Source organism: Saccoglossus kowalevskii, chromosome 12, assembly GCF_978046115.1.
Source record: "Saccoglossus kowalevskii chromosome 12, keSacKowa6.1, whole genome shotgun sequence".
Taxonomy (NCBI): Eukaryota; Metazoa; Hemichordata; class Enteropneusta; family Harrimaniidae; genus Saccoglossus; species Saccoglossus kowalevskii.
The window spans coordinates 13,214,335-13,236,710 of NC_140652.1; the positions used below are offsets into that span (position 1 = coordinate 13,214,335).

Sequence of the window (22,376 nt, forward strand, 5' to 3'; positions counted from 1 at the left end):
TGTTATAAACTGCGCATTTTTTTTATAGCAAAATGGCGTCAACAACAGAGACGAGGCGGAACGAGGTGGGTTTTTAAGGAATAATTTCATAATGCGCATCGTTTGTCATAAAAAAATCATTACGTAACAAAGCTTGAGTTAATTCTGCTATCAAACGAACAGATCGTTGGGATATTTTACCTAACAATCGGTGTTGATTAGAATTTTTTAGCTATGCGTGCATATGCTTAAAATTAAATTCTCAAGCTGACTCGGTGGTTCGATAGTTTCTGACTCCAGATATCTTGATCAGTGACACTCCTCGCTCAAACAAAAAACAAATAAATAAAATAACGTTTCGGCGGTATTTAAATGTTTGCATATTATTATACCTTGTATCACGTCTGTGCACAACCATACAAATTCACTATGAAAAAAACATTGACTTGAGTCGAGATATTATTATCAAAAAATGTATAAACCGTGGTTATGTTACTGTATGTGTGATCGTTTTGGCCACAGAATTGAGGAATTTTTTTTCGAAATATAAAAGTCAAGAACTACAACAAGGCACTTTTCCACAATACTCAAAATCAGAAAAAAATACTACAATGTAGATTGAGAGACAAACTTAGGTCTCTTTCAAGGGACATTTACTCAATATGCATTTTTTTACCATGCACATTGCACATTAAGAACAGTCCAACAGAAAACTCTACGTTCATTTTGAGTTTGTCCTTACTAATTCTCAAAGATGGACCAGAACAGGAAGTCAGTAGAAGACAAAATATTTTTTCATCAGCATTGGGGAAAACAGAGGTGGTATTCCAAAAATTCATTGTCAATTCTTATTTGTGATTGGTCGATCCTGGCAACGTTTTGGGATCGTGATGTAGCTCTGGAATTGTGTACAAATCTTTGAGAATGTTCAAAACAGATTCAGGGGGAAGGTCTTCTAATATTTGCTCAATATTTTAACCAAAGTTGTGCATACCTACAAAAATTTGTGTGAGATTTGTCAAAAATAAAGCAAGTAATGAATATTAAATGAATTGTGGGAAAAAACTGCTTTGCCGAACAACGTGGGGTTTCCAGATAAATTGCAAGACTACTTTTTCCACAACTGGCGCTAAAGTGACTTAACAATAACTATTGGCAGTCTGCACAAATAACACAGTTGACCTGTTTTAAGGAAACATTTTTGAAAATGCCAGTCATCAATTTGATCACCGGCATGTGACTAGAGTGGATGACTCAGTAAATAAACATCAATGATAAATACACAATCAGAGAATACTGTTTACTGAGTACTGCCATTCAGATTGCATTGTTTGTTCTTTATTTATTTATTAATATGTCTACTACAACAATTTTTGAATTGCATGATTTTGAAAACCGGGAACTGGCTAATATGAATGTATCTTTGGAATTGTGTACATACTAATAGAATACAAATGTTTTTAAAACTTTGAAAGTGATAAAACATGTTTTTGTCATCGTCAACATCATTGTTTTCTGTGTTAACCTTTTTTGCAGTTATAATAACTTATTTTAATATCTGGCTGTAGATATCACATTTTTTATTCAATTGTGAAGTAACCTTAATTGTAGCAAAAAAAAAAAAAAATACCTGCTAGTACAACTGCATGTACAAATCCTTGTGTATTAATTAATTAAGAAGATTGTTTTCTTGACAAGTAAACTAACAGTAAAAAGATATGCTTGTTCCTGTCATAATAGAAATAGTAAGATTTCAATCAAACTGCGTGCCCAAATTACCTCTTTCTGTCCTTTCCATGATCCCTCATTATGTCTGAAATTAAAGGCAAATAGAACAAACAAACGTTTTAGTAATATGGTGGCATCGAAACATAATGCGGGATTCAACAAACCCAAATTTATTTTTTTCAGTATTTTCATGCTTATTAATGTGCTACACAATGTATACATTTGATGATGGTAAATTTTAATAAAATAAGGGTATCTCAACACCATGTTTCGCTCTGAAATGATATCCAACAAGAACCATGAAAAAACAAAATTCAAATTCAATCATTCAATTTTTGTGGCTGGTGTTTTCTTCATACATTTTGGGCATTAAGTGAGATCTCGCAGTGAGTGAATCCACTATTGAGTGAATCCACTATTGAGAGAGCTAGAAATTCATGTACCACACATACATGTACATGTATTCATAATAACATTCTTCCCTGCTGAAATCATAACAAAATTGATGGGAAAAATAGACGTCAGCAGACAATGTGGGATAATTGTTCACATGTAACCATTTCCATAATCGTTTATTAGCTACTGTGAAATACTTTATTCTAGCTGAATCATTCCTTCAGTGAAAATTCATTCCAAGAGAAAATAAAGTATTTTACAGTATAACATTTTTGTACTTTAAATAATTTGGTTAATTGATACGGAAACTCAACAGTAATTACTCATACATTGGTCATTCTATTTATTTAGCTTTTTGGTTGAAGTGTGTATTATGTAGTGTAGGAACTTTTTCACTTTCATGGAATTTGGATTTTTAGTTTGTTTTGGTGTTCTGAGAGATTTTTTATGTTCGGCTTTACATGGTAGTTTTAAAAGGTTATGGTTTTGCTCAATTTCCCCTTTCTTACATGTATTCCGATTGTTGGATCATAACTCTACAGTAATAACATCTTATTCTTCCTACATGTTTCATGTGCATGTATCCTTTCATTCCTTGCTTATATAGTGTACTGTATTTGCTTTATTAGAAAATGAACGTCTTGAGTTTACTTTTATGGGACCTATTTTAACACCAATCGGTTTTCAAATCTGAACTTGTTTAAATGATTTATGATTTTTTGCTGAGCAATTGTTGAAGTTAACAGTTCGGGAAACATTAAGAAGTAAGAGAGACATTGTTTTATGTGTTTGCGCTTCCATCAGTGCAAATTTTATGTAAAATCACATGTTCGTTCTCTATAAAGCAAATACTGTATGTCTGTAGTGTAGCTACTTTTTGAAAATGAATAATCATTCCAGGATATATCATTTTATTTTTTTCCTTCTTTTAATAACTTCATGGGTATCTATTTCTTGCAGGTTACAGAAAAATCACAATTGTCAGTCACTAACCTATCCACCTTATCTGCTCAATATTTTGGTGCCACCCAGTTGTTTCACAGAATATTTGCATGAACCCACGTCAAATGAAGATGGGGGTGGGAAAGTGCCATTTCTTCTTGTGTGTATGTTTCTCATTTCTATAATCAGTCTTTGTTGTCTGAATATTTTAATGATCTTTTTCTCTATAAATAGAACAGTAGTGAGTGTACAGCAAAGGAAGAGTTCAAAGGTGGCACCATTCTCAACACTAAAAGCCTTGAAGATTTACCAAGAGAGCCGAGTTGTGTATTTACAACCCAAGCCAGTGCATCCAAACAACTGTGCAGCGAATTTGTTAATAAAACTAGTGTTGTGCCAGTTTCTGCCAATCAGACTTTAGAAAGCAAACAAGCTGGTGATATTACACCCCTTCCAGCCAATCACATGTCAAAGATTATGCTGTCTGGTGATACTGTCTCTTCTACAGCCAATCAGATTACAGGTACTACATTGTTTGGAGATGTTGATCAGTCTGCAGCCAATCAGATAGTGAAGGACTGTGCATCTATTGAACACATACCCTCTGATGACAATGCCAGTCTTCAACAGAATTTACAAAATTTACAGCCTATACAGGCCAGTGATGTTATCCTGAAGGGAGATATTGCCTTAACGTCAGCCAATCAGATAACAGAAACAATCCAAACTGGGTATACACTCAAGTCATCAACCAATCAGAGTCAAATTATGCATGATACTGTTATGTCTGCAACACGGCGTGATGACAACAGCGGTGCTTCAGAATTCCAAAATTTACAACCAACTGCTTTGTGCAATCAAAACTCAAATATTTACAGACAATCGACTAATCAAATTACAGATAGTGATGTAATTCACTCCTCAGCCAATCATGTCTTTCAAACCGAAATGTTAATTGATGGTGCAGCCAATCATGTTTTGGATAAGGTAAAATCATATGATGAACCTTCGTCATCCAGTCAACCGCACAGAATTCAAAATATACCAGCAGAATTGGAAAATCAGTTGCCACTTCAACACCAACCTCTATGTGCGACAGGTTGTGACTCCCAAACTGGTGAAGAACAATCATTCACACAATGTCCCACTAATTATGTGCAGCAGCCGTTGCCACAAACTAATTTCACATCTACAGTTTACAAATCACCAATCACAATAAACCAGCAGCACATGCCAGAACAGAACATGAGCGTATCTAATGGAACTGTGACATCATTTACAAAAACGCAATGTGTTGCAGTACCATCTCATTCTGCACCAGTGACGGCATCTGGTTTTACGCCAGCAATATCTTCAGCTCACTTCCCACAGTTACCTTCACTGCCACAATCTTTCACTGCAGACATTGCACTACAAAGCCAACCAGTGCCAGTAACTGATTCTCAGTCTTTGAATAGGAACACAATGTCTAATTCCTCTGTGGCCACCTCAAGTATCAGATCTGAGTATGGTTTGCATTGTAGCACACAACATTACACAGAAACGCAACCAGTGCCTGCGCTGTCATCTTCAGCAACTTATAGCAAAGTAAACAATCCACAACCAACACAAGTTCCTACCAGCCAAAGGTGTGTTGGGTCATCCTCTCTGAATGCAGCTCACCATAGCTTATCTGGAACCCATGACAGTGTACCAATAAATATTGGTGTAACGCCACCAACATCTCAATCACAGTGTGAAAACCCAGCAATATTTGCCAGTGCCAGTATTCAAGATGATAAAACCAATCCAGCATTTAATACGTGGAAACATCATTCTTTGCAAGCTGGTTATCCTCCACAACAATGTTTACCGATTTACATGAATCAACCAGGTGCAACATCAATGATGAATTTTAATACTTCACCAAGCAATTGTCTCCCACAACCAACTTCTAACCAACTCAACACCACTCCAGCTACCAATGATGTATCATATAATACTGCACAGCAAATGCAAGCTCAGTCATTGGATTTTCAATCCCTAGCCATGCAAGCATACATGTATCAGTATTGGGTTAATCAAGGTGCTATTCCACCATTGGCCAATCAAATGCAGTACCCACTTGGTGAATTGACCAATCAAAATTCTCAAGTTCCAGTGTCTTTCAGTCAGTCATCTACTATTGGGAAACAGACTGATATGACATCATTAACAGGAACCATTCAGAACCAGTTACCATCCATGCATCAAATGTATGTAGCTTCACCAGATGATCTACAAGTTCAGCCAGGTGCACAGAGCTCAGCCAATCAGATCAAATATCAACAAAATCTACTGTCATCATCCAATGATGCCCCATCAAATGAAATGAAGCAAGGAAACATGCCACCAATGTCCAATCAGATGTTGCAGCCACAGAAAATTCCAGGACAACAATCAAGCTCCCAGGTGATAGGAGCCAAGAACAGCTATCCACTCAGTGAGCCCACTCTACAAAGTTCTCGTACTGGTGATAGCAAAACAACCCCAATTTCCAGTATCTCAAATGCACAAGGTTGTAACAATCCAAATCAAGCAGGAGAGTCAGTTGCAGGACATCTGAGAGTGAAAAATGCTAGTGAATGCATAAAATCCTCACAGAATCCTCCTCTGTCTCGGTCAGAAGCATGGTCTAATAAGCAACCACTTGATGTGCATAATCAAATGACATGTAATCAGGCATATCCAGTTCAGAAGAACCATGTGAGCTCATCTGGCTACATTGGCACTCAGAATGCATACAGTATGCCCTATCAGCAGCAACAAACTGGTGGGCCACATTCTATTGGGCAGAATGTACAGTTTGGAAGTGTGGCACCTCAAGAAAAGTTACAAGATTTTCAAAACTCTCGCTCATACCCATGGTGTAAGGATAACCTGTCAAGTGGATTGATTCAACATCCTGGAAGCATGGGATGTGGTCCTGATACTGGTCTGTTAACAGACTACACCTCTTTGCCAAATATACCACAGAGTGATCAGTCTGCCAATACAAATACAGGATGCATATTTTATGAGTTGAAAAGTAATCAGCCAGATGCACTGTATCAAGTTTCTACTTGTGCTAGCAGTGAACAGCAGTTTGAAAACCGGCATGTGTATTCTCGTATTCGTCAACCTACCCTGAGCCAGTCTTTGAAAGATATTATGAACTATGCAGACAATCAACAAACTGAAATAAAAATGAACCGCTCATCTAAGCCACTTTTGTCAACTAGATATCAGCCAGGTGTACGGACAACTTCAGCCAATCAGAAATCCATGTTGCCAATTATTAAGCAGGACAGTAGCCAATCTGCACGTCCATTCAAGGTCTCTATGGGCACTGATCGAAGTTGCATTAATCAACAACCTCCACTAAATGGGACATCACCAATTAATGTTGCTCTACGTGCACAAACACAGAGTACAGATGTTCCCACCTCATCATCTGTTTATACTCCTAATCTAATGAAAAACCAAGAATTCAACAATGGTCCTGCAGCCAATCGTGCTTCAGGTCCATATCATGTGACAGGAGTTACTCCTGAATATTCAACCAATCATGTGCCAGTAACGAGTCAGGCGCCAAGGGTCAATCCTTCATTTTCACCAAAGTCAAGTAATAATGTTGCAGTAAGTAAAATATCAACTCAAGCACCTGGATCCAGACCACTTTTACAGCATTCCACACTGCCAACCAGACCAGTCTCTAATGCAGTGCCAATTGTTAACAGTGGTACTCTCCAACACAGCAGTCAGATTCAGCCTGGTGGAAGTCTTCCAGTTTTACCTGATGTTGGTGGTAGTGCAAAATGCCAACAAACCACACATTTACCGTTCAGTATGAGCAGCAACTTTCTCCCAACCTGCCCAGTATCACTTGATCCTTCCAAAAAACTTTCAACAACCAATCCAAAACTGAGTAATGCCTTTCCACTCTCCAGTGGGACTAGTCCAGTGTCTGCTGAATTGAGCACCAACTATCCGTTAACAAGTCAGCTAAAATTGCAACCAAATGTACCAGTGCCTCCATTACCAGCAGGGGATGATGAACTTCTGTTCAGTCTGCTGGAAGATCCTGAATATATGTCTTTGCTGGTAGAATTCATTAGTATCACAGCAAAACAACCACTTGACAATATGAAAACAACTTCTCCTAAATCCTTATCAAAACCACTGATGAATGATTCAACTAGAGAAGCAAAACTCTCAGCATTGAAGATTATACCAGTACGTTCTCAGAAGAAGACAACTGCAGTTGTCACAGGAAGATCAAGAGAACCTGTTGGCAGACCATTGAGTACCCGCACAACAGCAGTTTCACACCCCATCACATTAGCTACAGCTACTACAATACCTTCCATTGCAGGTGCTGTTGAATCTGTGTCCAACGCAGAACAAACTGTATCTTCTGCGGCATTGACCACTACAACAGCTTCTGAATTCTCAACAAGTTTGTCACCAGTAATACATGGAGCTTCAGTAGAAACAGTTGCAAATACTCCTGAGCCTGTTATGGCAATATCTACCCAAGATGCACCAGACGCTATTACTGAAAGACCAATTCAAGGTGCTGAAGTAGCAGTGAGACCAACTGGGTTGGACATTAGACCAACTGAGGTAGAAACAAGACAAAATGGGGTGGCAATGAAGCCAACTGAGGCAACAATGAGACCAACTGGGGTAGCAGCGAGGCCAGCAAGACGGAAGAGTGATGAAGTGCAACCCATGTCAGCTCCAGTACCTACATCCCTATCCATGCCACCTTTACTGCCATTTGTTTCTCTTGCTGCATCAGAGGAGAGTGATAGAGTGTCAGAAGAGCTGACTACGGATTCTTCACCTGTATCTGACAAGGCTGGTGATGCATTATCCATGCAAGAACAAACAGATAATGCTCAAACTTTAAATGTGAATGAATCAACTGAGAACCATGCACCTTCAGAGGAAAGTGAAAGAATGTCTCAGGAGCTGACTCTGGCATCTGCATCTGTATCTGTAGCTGTAGCTGAGGATGCAATTTCCCTGCAAGAACATTCAGATGCTGTTCCTACTTTCAATGTGAAAGAATCATCTGAGGACCATCCACCTTCAGAGGAATGTAAAAGAATGTCTAAGGAGCTGACTCCGACATCTGCATCTGTATCTGTAGCTGAGGATACAATTTCCCTGCAAGAACATTCAGATGCTGCTCTGACTTTCTATGTGAATGAATTAACTGAGGACCATCCACCTTCAGATGAAAGTGAAAAATTGTCTAAGAAGCTGACTCCACCACCGGCATCTCTTACTGATGACACTGAGGATGTGTTATCCATGCAAGAACAATCAGATGATTTTATAGTCCACTGTAGCTTGGCTACTGGAAAAGAGAATGTTAACACCTGTCAAACAGTCATCGATGTAGATAAGAGTAATGAGTATCAGGCAACTTTGCCAAACCTTGCAGTAGATGTTGTATTTGAAGATGATGGCCATCCTGATTCTTCAGAAGCTGAATATGGACCAGTCACTACATCTTCAAATGTTGCGATATATAGTGCTTCATATGAATCAAATTATGCAAGTCATGCGACAGAACAATCTGTAAGTGAAGCTGACATGAATGTTGAAACATCACCCCCTGTTGATACTATGACAACTGAAGAACTAATAATGCCTGAGTATATTGCAGATGAAGTTGCACTAACATCTGAGGCTTCATTGTCTGATAAGGTTCCGAGGGACCTTGAGATGGATGATGATTCACCATCAGCTGCTCCCGCCATTCAGTCGGTAATGGCAACCCCTTCTGATAGAGATACACTAGAGTTTGCTGAAATTATGGCAGATGTAGCAGATGATCAGCCAGTTGCTGATGCACAGGCATCTATGCCTAGTCAAGCCACTGCAAAAGACTTTACAGAGATCAGTTTAGACAAGGAAGAGACTATAGAGAACTCTCCCAGAGAGATGATACCTGCAAGCATTGAAGTTGCTGATGAGAAGGGTGGATGTTCTGCTACAGAGCATAATCAGTTCCTGGATGATCCTGTGAAATGTCTAGAGGATGAAGAATGGGATATTTTAGAAGATAAAGATTGTAAGGTCATTATTCCTGATGATACAGAAGACTTTAAGAAAGAGATGCCTGAAATACAGGTAATCTCAGTATTATTCGCATAATATTGCGTACATACATTTATATGCATGCATGTTCAATGTACCTTATAGTTCATTCATTTATTTATTTATTTGTTTATTTAAGTTCTTCAATGATAAACATGATGAAAGTATGAAAAAATAAGTCTACATAGTGGTTCAATAGTAATGATAAGAATGAAATCAAATGACAAAACTTCAACAGTTTGGCATATTGTGTGTTCCGTATTCTGTATGATCTACTCTTGGTTTTTACTTGCTCTAAACCAGCTGTTCCAATGTATGATCTAGTCTTGGTTTTTACTTGCTCTAAACCAGCTGTTCCAATGTATGATCTAGTCTTGGTTTTTACTCGCTCTAAACCAGCTGTTCCAATACAATCAAGGCTGCCTAAGCTTTACATTTCCAGTCATTATGAGCAGCACAATGCATGTTGGGTATTGTTGTCAGTATATTAATATTTATTACATCTGAAAATGGATAGCATCTTCTGTAATATTAATTTTCTGAAAAATTATGATTACGAAAGTACACACGCCACTTCTATTAGTGTCAACACAATCTCTGCTCTAAGCAGTTGATCATAACTTGTTTTCTATTTCAATTTCACTTAAAATAAAAGTTTTAGCAATACAACAACAGTTGCTTCTGGGTAGATTACTTTCTGATGATTCCATATATTAGGTGATATTTTTTCTTTGATAAATTTCTGTATATGTTTTTCAATCTCATCAGTACTGAATACTTTTTTTTGTTTTATTTCTCATCCAGACATGTTTGCAGTTCACCAGACACGGCAGACAGGTACATGTATTTGTACTTTTTCTTTCATTTATGCCTGGCAGAAGTGTGTTGGGTAGAACCTGTGTTTTTTTCCTTGGCTTGGCTTTTGCTTGCATTGTCCTAACCTGGCATTACTGGATTTAAGTAACCTCTTACAATCCTTTTAGACTCCTAGATTAGTATGTTGAGCCAGTTTTTCAATATGTTATTTTCATATTTTATAATTAGTCTGTTTCCCCTTAAGATAGCAACTTAGGATATTCCCATTAATTGATAGATCTTATTTTAATAGACCTTTTTTCGTTCACTACGAGATCCCGCGTTATGCGTGAAATCAAACGTAAAAACAAAGGTCATAGCGTCGTAGTGGCGACAAACATCGCATGGGATTCGACAAACACGAAAGTATTTTGGGGACATTTCCATGCTTAATAATGTGCTGTACACATTTGATGATGGTCAATTTCGATGAAGTAAGGGTATTCAAACGCAATATTTCCCTGTCAAAGATCGGCCTTTCGATGTGAGCTACGAAATAAAGAAATTCAAGCTCAAAATCAAATTGTTTGATTTTTATGACAGACGCATCTTTCACGCAACTCATGAGATCTCGCAGTTGAACGAAAAATCACCTATTAAACCAGTGTATTTATATATTCTAGTTACATGTGCTGTTTCTGACAGGTTGGTCTGAAACACAATTCATTAAAACAATTTTCCTGGTTGCTATCTTTTAGGAATGATGCTTTGCCAACTTATAATACATACATGTATACATGCTGCTATCTATTTATATTCTTTCACTCTGACCATTGTTGACCATCAATCATGTAAACTCTGGACACTCTGATTTTTATTTTAAGGTCTTTATACCTCTATTGTTGTAGTCCAACATTCAGTAGTCTTTTATTTGGTGTAACATTCATATTTTTCATACATGGTACCATTTCCACTGGTTATCAGGTTGGTTGTTCTATTTGCAGCACTTCTTTAATGTATTGGGGTATCAAGGTAGCAAACAAACTGTCAGTACTTCAGCTTAATTAAAATTTGTGTCAAATTTGCGAAAATGTCATGCAACTATTTCAAATTTTTTTACAGTAATTTTACAAATTTAGAATCCCATATTATAATGTACATGAACATGTAAGATGCTACCGAGAATATTAAAGTTTATATTCTTAGTAGGTGCAAGTAGAGCGCCCTCAGTGGTGACATTATAAAATCTATGTGACCTTCAGATGTCATAGATTTTGGTGGTCTGAACAGCAGCAACCCCTCCAGTATCAGTGATTTACTTTTATCATGAGACGACCATTGCTGTCTATTTGAGTTCCAAGCATTGCTTTCGCATTGATGGAACGTATCGTCGGGGAACCGTACGTATCATATCGTTGCGGGGGATTCGAAAGCAAGGCTAAGAATGCAAAGTAGTGAACAGTGGCCACCGCATGATAAAAGTGTTTTAGATTTGTATAATGTCATGGAACATGTCCAATTTAGAGATTCAAAATAAAGCAATTCACCTTTCTATATAGAAAGATTTTAACAGGAACTGGTCATTGCTGTATGTTCTTGGTAACTCCAATCACTGGTTTTTTAATTCTATCTACAGCTGGGTATGTCATCTACACATTTTACCATATGTACCGTATGCTGTTTACGCCACTCTCTGTCTCTTTAACTGCATGATTGATTCATTGATAGCATCAACACTTCCCCTGCAGGTTTATAGCAGTTTATCCAGCATTCTACTACTGTAGAATACTTTATTTTCGCTATTTTCTCTGAAGGGATGATTTTGTGAAAATAAAACCCAGCGAATATTCTTTTTTTCCTATATTTCACATTCAACTTATCAAAAATCAGTGAAAATAAATGCCTTTTCAGCGAAAATTGTTTCCAGCTAAAATAATGTATTTCACAGTATTTAACTAATACGTTTATGTACAAGATCCAAGTGATTATTGTATCCCAGTTACATCTAATACACATGTGTCTATGGTGTGTTTTAGTACCCACATATTGGTAGTATGCTTAGACTGCGAACTTTGCAATCTTGAATTTCATTTCCTTGTGTTTCATCTAGTGTGTATTGTAAAGTTCACTGCACACTAATATCCGCATGTTTTATACTACAAGGCGTCTGATATTGTCATGGTTACATTGTTTCAGTAACTGTGAAAAAATAGAAAAACAGTACAACCATATCCTCAGATGTGTGTGTATCCCATGTGGCGTTTTTTTGAAAAAATATATAAATACAATATCAGAGAGAGATTTACACAAAAATAAAAAAAAATGCCAGTTGTTCAAAAATGCATCATACTTCCTTACAAAGGCATAAAATTCAGAAAACAGTTGAGAAATAACTTTACAATTTTAATTTTTTCCAAATATTAAAATTATACTAAATCGACTTCAATTTTATTAGGTTTATTATTTTTATTATTCATGATTGTGAGTTTATGCAAATCATATTTCGGGATAATTAATTGATTGTGAATAATGTGAAACCTCATATTCAGAGCTATCAAGGCTATCAAAGTTGTATGCAGCTTTGCTCATGCTTTTTACAATAGGAATATTTAATGATCATGGTTAGAACCAACAAAAAATATTTGCATCTTCCAGAAATGAAAGTGTAACAAAATTACTCTTATTTGAAGGTTTTATGGTACTTAGAAAACATTTATTTTATTCATATTTATTGTGTTATCTCTGTTGTGATTTTTTTTTTAGAATACAGACATAATGGTTAAAAATGTTGTATTTTTCTTATCTGTTGATATCTCTTTTGTTCTAGGTTTTGGTTGGGGATCTTCCCGATGACTTCCTGAGATTTGAAGCCACACAACAGCAGACTCAGATGACCTTAGATGAGGAGACAGCGAGGGCGTTACAGTATCAGCAAACAGGGTGGGCAGGAGTGCATCAGCCGAATGTTTTAGGCAGACTTAGTATAACTATTGCACAGGTAATTAACAAAATACTTTCATGGGTCAAGCTCTTTTCATTGATATTAATTGTGGAACCAGAAATTTTATTCATCAGATCTGTAGATAACCAAAATGTTTTTTCACTCACTAGATGGAAATTTTCATCTCTAATATTTCATATCAAATTTTGTTTTTCTCGTTTCAGGCCAAATTAGCCAAGAATTATGGTCTGACAAAAATGGATCCTTATTGTCGTATCCGTGTTGGTCATGCAGTATTTGAAACTCCGACAGCTCATAACGGATCCAAAAATCCACGATGGAATAAAGTCATCCAGTGCAACTTACCGCATGGTGTAGACTCATTTTACTTAGAAATTTTTGATGAGGTAGGAATTCATATATTAGCATATCTTCACCATATATGGTAAACATGTTTTTGTAATCACTTCATATATTAGCATATCTTCACCATATATGGTAAAAATGTTTTTTTTAATCACTTCATATATTAGCATATCTTCACCATATATGGTAAAAATGTATTTTGTAATCACTTCATATATTAGCATATCTTTACCATATATGGTAAAAATGTATTTTGTAATCACTTCATATATTAGCATATCTTCACCATATATGGATAAGCAGTTTAACATGACAGAAATGAAGAAAGACCAACAATACCCCCCGAAAGTGCCAGGATGTGTGACCTTTAGGGGTCCTGTATGTGGCATAATTGCTGCTATGTTGTCATGCAGTACGAATTAAAATTTTGTATAAATAAACAAATCAGTGTATCCATCATGTTTGATCCGTATGAAATGTCATACAAAATGTATGATACACAATTTAAAGTGCCATAGCCACCACGTATGTTTCAAGTATTTTACATCAGTTATGTATGTCACATGGGAAACCCATATTGAACATACAGCAATGCTGTGATTTAAGCTTATTGTTTTATTTTATTTTAGAAATCATTTACAACCGATGATCGCATTGCGTGGGCGCACGTCACAATCCATGAGATGGTTCTTAACGGCGAAACCAAAGATGACTGGTACACACTAAGCGGTAAACAAGGCGAGGATAAAGAAGGGATGATCAATCTAGTTCTTACTTTCAATGTGAGTACAAGATGTTATAAATCAATAACAATTATATTCTCAGAAATTAGGTTGGTTGGAAGGGGTCGCACGGAGGTTTTAAAATGTTCTATCAACCATGTATTAAGCCAAAAAATAATCTATTTCTAGTCTACAGTCCAATGTGGTAATGTGATTTTATTTTTCTATGGAACATCAAGAAAGTAGATCCTGCACATGCAAGAACAAGATTTTGCAACATCAACGGCAGGCGCCCTCGTTGGACAAAATACTGAAATTAATATATCTTTACAATTTTATTTATTTTCGAAAATATAAATATATATTTCAAAAAAATCAGATGATTGAATGGGTCATGTTTAACACTGTTGCAGAGGACTTGGATTGGAAAATATGTGCTCCAAAAAATTACCAAAAATGCAGAGAAAAGTTTAGTATGTGGATATTTTGTTAAAAATACTATGCAGTGTTGACACAAGAAAGAAAATAATTCTACATCAGTTTCCAACCTACCCACCCCTAAAAAATAATGGTTCACTCCTTAATTGCTTTAATTAAGAATGACTATTTCTCTAATGTTGAAACATAATTATGGCAATCAGATCTCTATTATTGTAAACCTCCCAGCCAGCTGTTGCATTTTAATATGTTTATATGTGAGCATGAACTTGAATTGCAACATTTGAAAGTATACTTTCAACCCATTGTCAACCTTGACACTTTCAAGCCACCATTGTCATTTTTCACAAAATAGTTCTGCTTAAAATATTTTGTTTGAAGTTTGAAAAAAATTGTTAAAAAAAGTTTTTTTTTCACTGTAGATAAGAATTTTTTTAATTTTTTTTTGGCAGCCACATCCGCAACCGCCACAAGGTGTTGTGTATCAACAGCGGCAGTCAGGTACACCGATGTACATGGTACCACAGCCCATGTTTTATGGAGGAGTACCATATGTAGTGCCAGGTAAGATGAGCTGTCTCAGATTTAGTATCAGTGCGCCCTCTAAAGGATTAATTTTGTAAGGATTTTGAGTCAAAATGCAATACATCATTTTTTTTTAAATTTTCGGAAATTTTATTAAGACTTGTAGCCAAGAGAAATTATGTCAATTTGAACCAACAGTATGAAAAGTAAATATAAAAAATATGTAAAAACAGACAATATGTTGAATCAATATTTTGTCAAGAAAAATTATGGCCCTCAAAGGGTTAATTTGATTAATTTTTCAGGGGTGAGAAAAATTAAAACTATACTTTTTGAGTGATTAAATTGTGGATTTGTATCAGTGATAACATATGGTGAATTAACACATTGTCTGCTAGAGGGAAGGGGGGAGGAGGCAGCAGGCAATGTGTTGAAGATGTCAAGATGGGGGGTAATTTCAATCTGAGAAATGTGAAAACAAAACACAGAAAACACCCAAAAGAGTGTCAATATGAAGACGCTTAGTGCAGTGGTTTATTGTACTGATTGTAGACATTTCCTGACAACTGGTTCCTTTGCTAGTTGTAAATAAAAAAATATTGTGTATAAATCAAGTGCTTTAAACTCATAAAAGGATTACAGGTGTCATCAGTGCATGCCTGCATGGTAAATCACGTGATGAACACAGTGATGACATTAGAAATGTAAATATTCAATTTGTTTGCCTTGTGAACATGACTAAAACTGGTCTACTTTGTTCAGTAGTTGGTAATTTCACACAACACTAATATTACATGTGTTTTGTGTTCTGTCACTTGTCATTTTGTGTTAGACCCAAAATTAGGAAATATTGGACTAAACTATAACAGCATGAAATAACAGAAAAAACTCTCTCAGCATGGCGAAAAAACACAACTTTCTGCGATGTTAAATGTTGCTTTACTGTTATAGGGCTAAGGTCACCATTATAAACAATTTCACTGAAAAAGCTTTGTTTCCAAAAAGTATGGTCAATTTAAATGAATCATTAGATTTCAAATTAGGTCGCAAACTCCATCAAATCCAAAGAAATAAAAATTCTCAATAGTGTACAATATGACGTCATCCAAAAGACAAATGTACACGTTATTTTAAATTCCCATGTTATGTGCCATAGCATGAGACTTTTATTCTGGTCTTTAAGGGCCCATGTTTTGTGGCCCAGCATGAGCCTTTAAAGTGCCTGTGAAATGGCTGCTATTTTCACACCTAAAATTATCATTTGATACATAAATATTATTAATTTTTATGTTTTTAAGCATGAATTATTTTTTTTTAGGTGAAAAAATGTGTTTCAAACTCAGTCTACGGCAACTTTATTTTTGTGTATTTTAAAACGAGGCTCCTCATTAGCTTCTCATTTGCATACAGAAATTCCCCTTGTGACGTCAGAAGGGGAAGTCGCATGGTAGCTTGCATTGCCGATACGTGTAAATAAGGCAAATTTCTTGTGCAGTTTTCTCGTCTTTGACTAAATTGTCACTTATGTACTTGTTCGTTGAGGAAGAATTGACCATAATGAACACATAGTATCATTTTTTGTTGCATGGGGTTGACTTAGATGCGAAATATGTCCGTTCTGGTGTAGCTGGTCACCGTGATCGTCACGGACACCGGCGCACGTTTGTACACTGTCGCTGAACAAAATAGAATTTGACGTCGGAATTATCTCATTATTTAGCAGGTTACTATGCACGTCACTACACTGTTTTATTTCATCGATCGTCTGAGTAAAACTTTCAAAATTAAAATAAAAGAGAACATATTCTGACATTCTAAACATTAGACTATAGTGATCACTATAAAATAATTAAAAAAACGACAAATCACAGTTACTAAATAAATGACAGCCGCGTGGAAATAAATTGACTTTTTGTTGAAATAGGTGAACGCGTCGGGTCACGACGAGGGCAAGTGCGTTAAAAGCGGCGTTTAATTGGATAACAAAAATAATCGAGATCGACACACATACAGATAAACTCTACTAGAGCGACTGTGCGCAGATCAAGCTGCAAGCATGGTGGTAAAAAAAAGAACAGAGGTGTGAATTCGACATTCAACACCAATCACCAAACAATTCAGAAACTTTTAGCCTTCGAAAATGAAAACAATTAGAAGTGTGTAAGGGCTGTGTAATTTCCTGTTTGTCCGACGCTTCGTTTTCGTGTCACTGTCAAAATTATTGCTACCTTTTACCTAACAGGGACTAAACGATAAAACGATAATCACGATCGCAAAAAAAGTCAACTCATTTGAAACACTTGCCGGACGTCTCTCTCTTCTAAAATCCGCCTCTGTGATCATGGGCTGGTCCGGAATCTATTTCTTTCAAAAGTGTTGCGCCAGGTTTACGTTAAGTGGCTTTCGTCCACTGATGTCGCACCTTCGGATCGATTAGAAACGTGTGAATACATACACTATGACTATACGTTTCACTGCAACTGCCCTCAACACAACACAACAACTAAAAACTCTCTCTCAAAAAAAATAAAATAGACAACAAAAAAATGAAAAAACGCTGACCGAAAAATGTGTATCGTTTAAAACTATACTGAATGACGGCTCGGGGGTATGACTTCCTCTCACATTTTTGTCATTTGGTGGCGCACTTTCGGCGAGAGTCGGAAATCCGGAAACAGTCGACCGTTTCAGGATAGGTGGGCGTGGCTACAACACGAGAAATATCCCAAATTTACTTGGATACGAGTAATCATTTTCAGCAAAAAAGTCAAAAACTGCCCATTTCAGTGGGACACATATCTAAAATGGGAAACGTGAGGGTGGGCATTGCACAGGCACTTTAAGTTTTGGCTATAAATGTTACAGGCCCCAACATAAATGAAATCCACAAAAGTACACACAGTACAGAGAATAGGGACTGTCACACATGGTACAAAACATAGGCTGGCCTTTGCCCTAAAAATCAGCATTAAATTTGCTGCAAAAAAAATTACATCATGTTATTCTATAATCTTCAGGAATGCAGCCAGGAATGCAGCCACAGCCAGGAATGCAGCCTCAGCAGCCAGTCCCCCAACAGCCCGGCCAACCTGTGCCACCTCCCCAGCCAGGCCAGCCAGCTCAGCTCCCTGTACAACAAACACCATATCCACCACAACAACCAGGTTATCCCGCCCAGCAACCAGGTTATCCCGCCCAGCAACCAGGCTATCCCGCCCAGCAACCACAGCGAATAGCCATCACGGAAGACGACATCAAGGATATGCAGGAGATGTTCCCAAATATGGAGAAACAGGTCATTGTATCAATTTTAGAAGCCAACAGTGGCAACAAAGAAGCCACAATTAATGCTTTACTGTCAATGAGTGACTAACCTTCCACCTCTAAAATACCACCAAATGGTACATTCCGATTATGGAAAACAGTGAGATTGTACCAATATATATAATTGCACAGGGGTGTTTGGGAATATCACCTCAGATTTTTACGTACATGATCATATATTTGGAATACTAAAAATTAAATCATGAATCGCCTAATTTCACACACTGTATATTTTGGATTATACCCTGGTATTATTATCATTTGAATAAATGTTAAAAATAACACTTGCTATGTACTTCTGAAATTTTCTCAAATCAAAGAATATTTTTTGTCGGCAATTCACGGCATTATATCCACTGATATTGTTTCATTTCATAATTGAGTTGTACCTAATATCATAGTGATTCATAATCAAAAACCTGACAATTTTGCATACTGGATTTGATTTACGATAGTACAAATTTTGAATATCACAGACAATATTCAAATTGTACCAGAAAAAGTCAATTAAATATTTAATTAATTGTCGCATAATTATAAGTTTTTCTGCAAAAATGTAGGTACTATGTAATGGCGTAGTATCTCTATTTATTTTCATGTTTGTCTCAATGGACAACCAGTTTTCATACTAGTATTTAGTTGGCAGAAGTGGTTGTCAGGGACAACCAGACAACTTCCAATTTTGATTCCTGTTGCATCAAAGTTTATAATTGGATCGAGTATACTTAAAGTTCCCTTGTTTGTGTCAAAAGGGTTTGCATCCTGGTTGTCATTGGTTACCCTATCACCAGTTATGTGACTTGTGCAGAGTTTTGTAATTTGAGTTTTATAATGACATGTCGATAATTTATATCCAATTTTAGCAGCTTTAGTGAAGCTGTAATAAAATATGATGAATGTATGTTGATGTAGTGTTTGTAATTATTGCATTGTGGGTAATATATCCTAGCATTTGTTAACCTTTTCACCACCAGTTCCCTCTTTTCATCCCAAATTTACAAAATAGTCCTGTTTATAGTCTGCACTTTCCTTCAGAAAATTGGAACAAAAAGAGCCAAATTTTTTTTAATAAAAACTGAAAATTGATTCAAATTTTGTGGGTTGGCTCCAAAATTAGGGTTCATTTCCAGAAATGTTGAAGAATAGAGGAAAAAAGTGAGTGGTGTACAGTATTTTTCATTGTTCTACACCCGGGTTCAGTCTGACTAAATTTCCAGTCTCTGCCTGCACATATGGAGTTGTCATTCATGTCTGTTAGACTGCCCTCAATGATTACTGTCCTTGGCAGCATTGTTGCCATTACCCAGAACTGCTCAACTCTGGTGTTCAATACTGCTTCTGTTCCCTGGCAATCTCCAGAACTTCAAAATCTGGGGGCCTGGACAAATCAACCCAAATTTTGGTATAAAAATGTCTGATGCATAAAAACAGTGAGCAGGGGACAGTCTTTACGACATATTTGCTGAACTGACATGATTGTAAGTAGAACTATTTCCAGTTATAGTATGATTATGAAACAAAATCGGTATGCAGTAAAGAGATCAATCGGCTAGAATGAAGCAATTTTTATTTCAGGTCAAAGTTCATCTGGAGCACTGCATTCTGGGATATCCCATTTGTCACATGATTGATCATTAGTAACACACAATCGGTCCAGCTGAAATAAATTACTGAAATTTACAGAGAGAATATCAAATCTTAAAAAAATCATTGGTGTTTTTTTTTTCTACATTGTGTTTCAAATCATCTGTTAAAAAATTAGCTCAAATAGATCCACAAATTCAGATTAATTAAAGTCCCTAACACAGATGTTTCTATCCACGGTTCATTTTCAATAACCATTATTAATTGGAGGATGTAGTCTAATACAGAAAATTTGTCCTCTCTGCAGTATTTGGTTGTATGAGATGATTTATTTATATATTTTACAATAAATCATAGAAAAACCTTTTTAAGGTATCGTATGTATGTGTATGTGCTACTAACAGAGCAAATACTGTACAGGAAAATGCAAAACAGTTGAAAACCATAAATTAGAATTAATGCGTCTCATTTTCTTTGATTTAAATAATTGTGATATATCTAGTAAACAAATTGGAAGGTCTACATAGCTGTGTATGTGTGTGTTTTTCAGCTGTTACCATATCATTCTATAATTTTTAAGATACAACGAGCACAGCATTATATAAAAAATATAAAAAAAAAATTATGACTTTGAATCTTGTCACGAATTTTCAAGATAATTTAACATTTGAAATTTGCTGAAAGGCACAGTGCTGATTCATATGCAACTGTTAAATATGCAAATGGCTTATAAATATGCAAATGAGTTGAAATCATTTGGAGAGCTCAGATGAGGTAAGTTATAGATTCCTATGTGGCACTTGGCACCACGAATAAAAATAACACTCAATTTCACCAATACATGTAGCACACACTGTTAAATATATATATATTAAAATCACTTTTCATGTATAAAGCAAATTACCATAAATCAAAAAATACAATTTATAATTCACAATTGCATTGATTGGCTGCAGATCTTTCCCTAAATTTATAAATCACATTGTCAAAATAATTATTACCCTTAATTATGATGTAATTTTATTCAACTAAGGAAATTTTAAACAATTACATTCACATATGATGTGCATTGACTTTTGTTGCTTCTTATTTTTGTCCAGTAATTCTTGGTAATTGCATAGATTTAAAGCGGGAGAGTCATCACCTGCGCATGTGTCAGATAGCCATAGCGTGTCATTGTTTAAAAGTGTCTACCCCTGAGTCTTTGCGATTTTAGCGTGTGTTGTTATCGTCGCTTGGGACTCGCTTTAACAAAACAAGGATATTCTGAAACGGCATATTAGTTTGGATGCCTTTGTGGTTATGGGTTTTTAACTGTATTCAGATACAATAATGAATTGATACTCAGTCTGTGTGTATCCCATCACCAGTGTCAATAGTTTCATACAATATACACAAGCAGGTACATACTGTACAGATTCTGTCCTCTGATATGTCAGTTTCCGCAACTACACATTCAGCAGCGCTGAATCTCATTTCTTTGTTTTCTGCTTCTCCTTAATTTGATTCTGTTTGCTGCTTTGCTGTTTGTGTTGTTCGTGGTGAGAAGTCTGTTGCTGCACTCTCTCTGTCCGAGTGCTCTTCTGATGAACAGATTCCTCCTTATGGATACTACTTTCCTGTTGCACTTTTTGCGTTTGTTGCACTTTTTCTGTTTGATGAGTTTCCATCTTTACGGTTTGCTCTTGATGAACTGTTTTACTTTGATGAATCTCAGTACTTTTCTGTTCCTGATTTTTCTGCGTTGACTGCTGTTGGGTCTTACGCTGTTGCTGTGTCCCAGTCTTTTTCGACTGCATGTCTTCGGAATTTTTTCCTATCTGCGTGTGGCTTTCTTTTTCAGCTTCTCTCCCCTGCTTTTGCTGTTGATATTGTTGATAGCGTTTCGCCCTCACGATGTTCAAATGTTTTTTAATGTACTCTTCATTTGGCGCCATGTCAGAGACTGCAACCAGACATGTTTCTGCTTTTGCCAGATTTCCTTCTTCCACATAGACAACACACAGATTGTGGTTTGCTTGTATATTTTTTGGTTCAATTTCTAATATGGTCTCGTAACACTGTAATTAGATGATAAAAATATGTTAAAATATGGATGCTTTACAGCATGTGATACATCCTCATGAATATTTAACACAATCTCATGAATATTCAACAGAACCTCATGAATATTCAACAGAACATGAATATTTAACACAATCTCATGAATATTCAACAGAACCTCATGAATATTTAACACGATCTCATGAATATTGATATAACCTAATGAGTATGCAATACAACATGAATATTCAACAGAACCTCATGAATATTTAACAGAACCTCATGAATATTTAACAGAACCTCATGAATATTTAACAGAACCTCATGAATATTCAACAGAACCTTATAAATATTTAACACAGCCTGAATGTTGAAAACAACCTTGTGAATTTTTTACACATCTTATGAATATTTATTATACATTTGAACATAATCATTTTATTTTAAGATTTAAGCAAATTAGCATGAAAATGCCAAAGTAT

At 36.1% G+C, this 22,376-nt stretch overlaps 2 protein-coding genes across 2 annotated transcripts in view; one reads left to right on the plus strand and one right to left on the minus strand.

Moving 5' to 3' along the window:
• Positions 1 to 16: 16 nt before the first annotated feature.
• LOC100378076 (uncharacterized) lies at positions 17 to 19,168 on the plus strand. The gene is made up of 8 exons (XM_006818310.3): positions 17 to 65; positions 3,280 to 9,189; positions 9,961 to 9,993; positions 12,779 to 12,949; positions 13,117 to 13,299; positions 13,888 to 14,040; positions 14,871 to 14,982; positions 17,961 to 19,168. Exons 1-8 carry the CDS (start codon positions 33 to 35, stop codon positions 18,314 to 18,316), a joined length of 6,951 nt encoding a protein of 2,316 aa, XP_006818373.2. The 5' UTR covers positions 17 to 32; the 3' UTR covers positions 18,317 to 19,168.
• A 649-nt stretch (positions 19,169 to 19,817) lies between these two features.
• Positions 19,818 to 22,376, minus strand: part of LOC100378674 (protein O-mannosyl-transferase TMTC3-like) — a 36,976-nt gene continuing 34,417 nt past the window's right edge. The window contains exon 17 of the mRNA XM_085506436.1: positions 19,818 to 21,911. Coding sequence (XP_085362562.1) covers positions 21,324 to 21,911 — 588 coding nt within the window. The 3' untranslated portion in view covers positions 19,818 to 21,323. The remainder of the gene's footprint in view (positions 21,912 to 22,376) is intronic.

Excerpts from the sequence above, each read along its gene's own strand:
- LOC100378076 (XM_006818310.3), top strand. The coding sequence starts at position 33 with ATGGCGTCAACAACAGAGACGAGGCGGAACGAG. Across the intron at positions 9,190-9,960 it reads AAGAGATGCCTGAAATACAG|ACATGTTTGCAGTTCACCAG; the intron begins GTAATCTCAGTA and ends TTTCTCATCCAG. Across the intron at positions 12,950-13,116 it reads TTAGTATAACTATTGCACAG|GCCAAATTAGCCAAGAATTA; the intron begins GTAATTAACAAA and ends TTCTCGTTTCAG.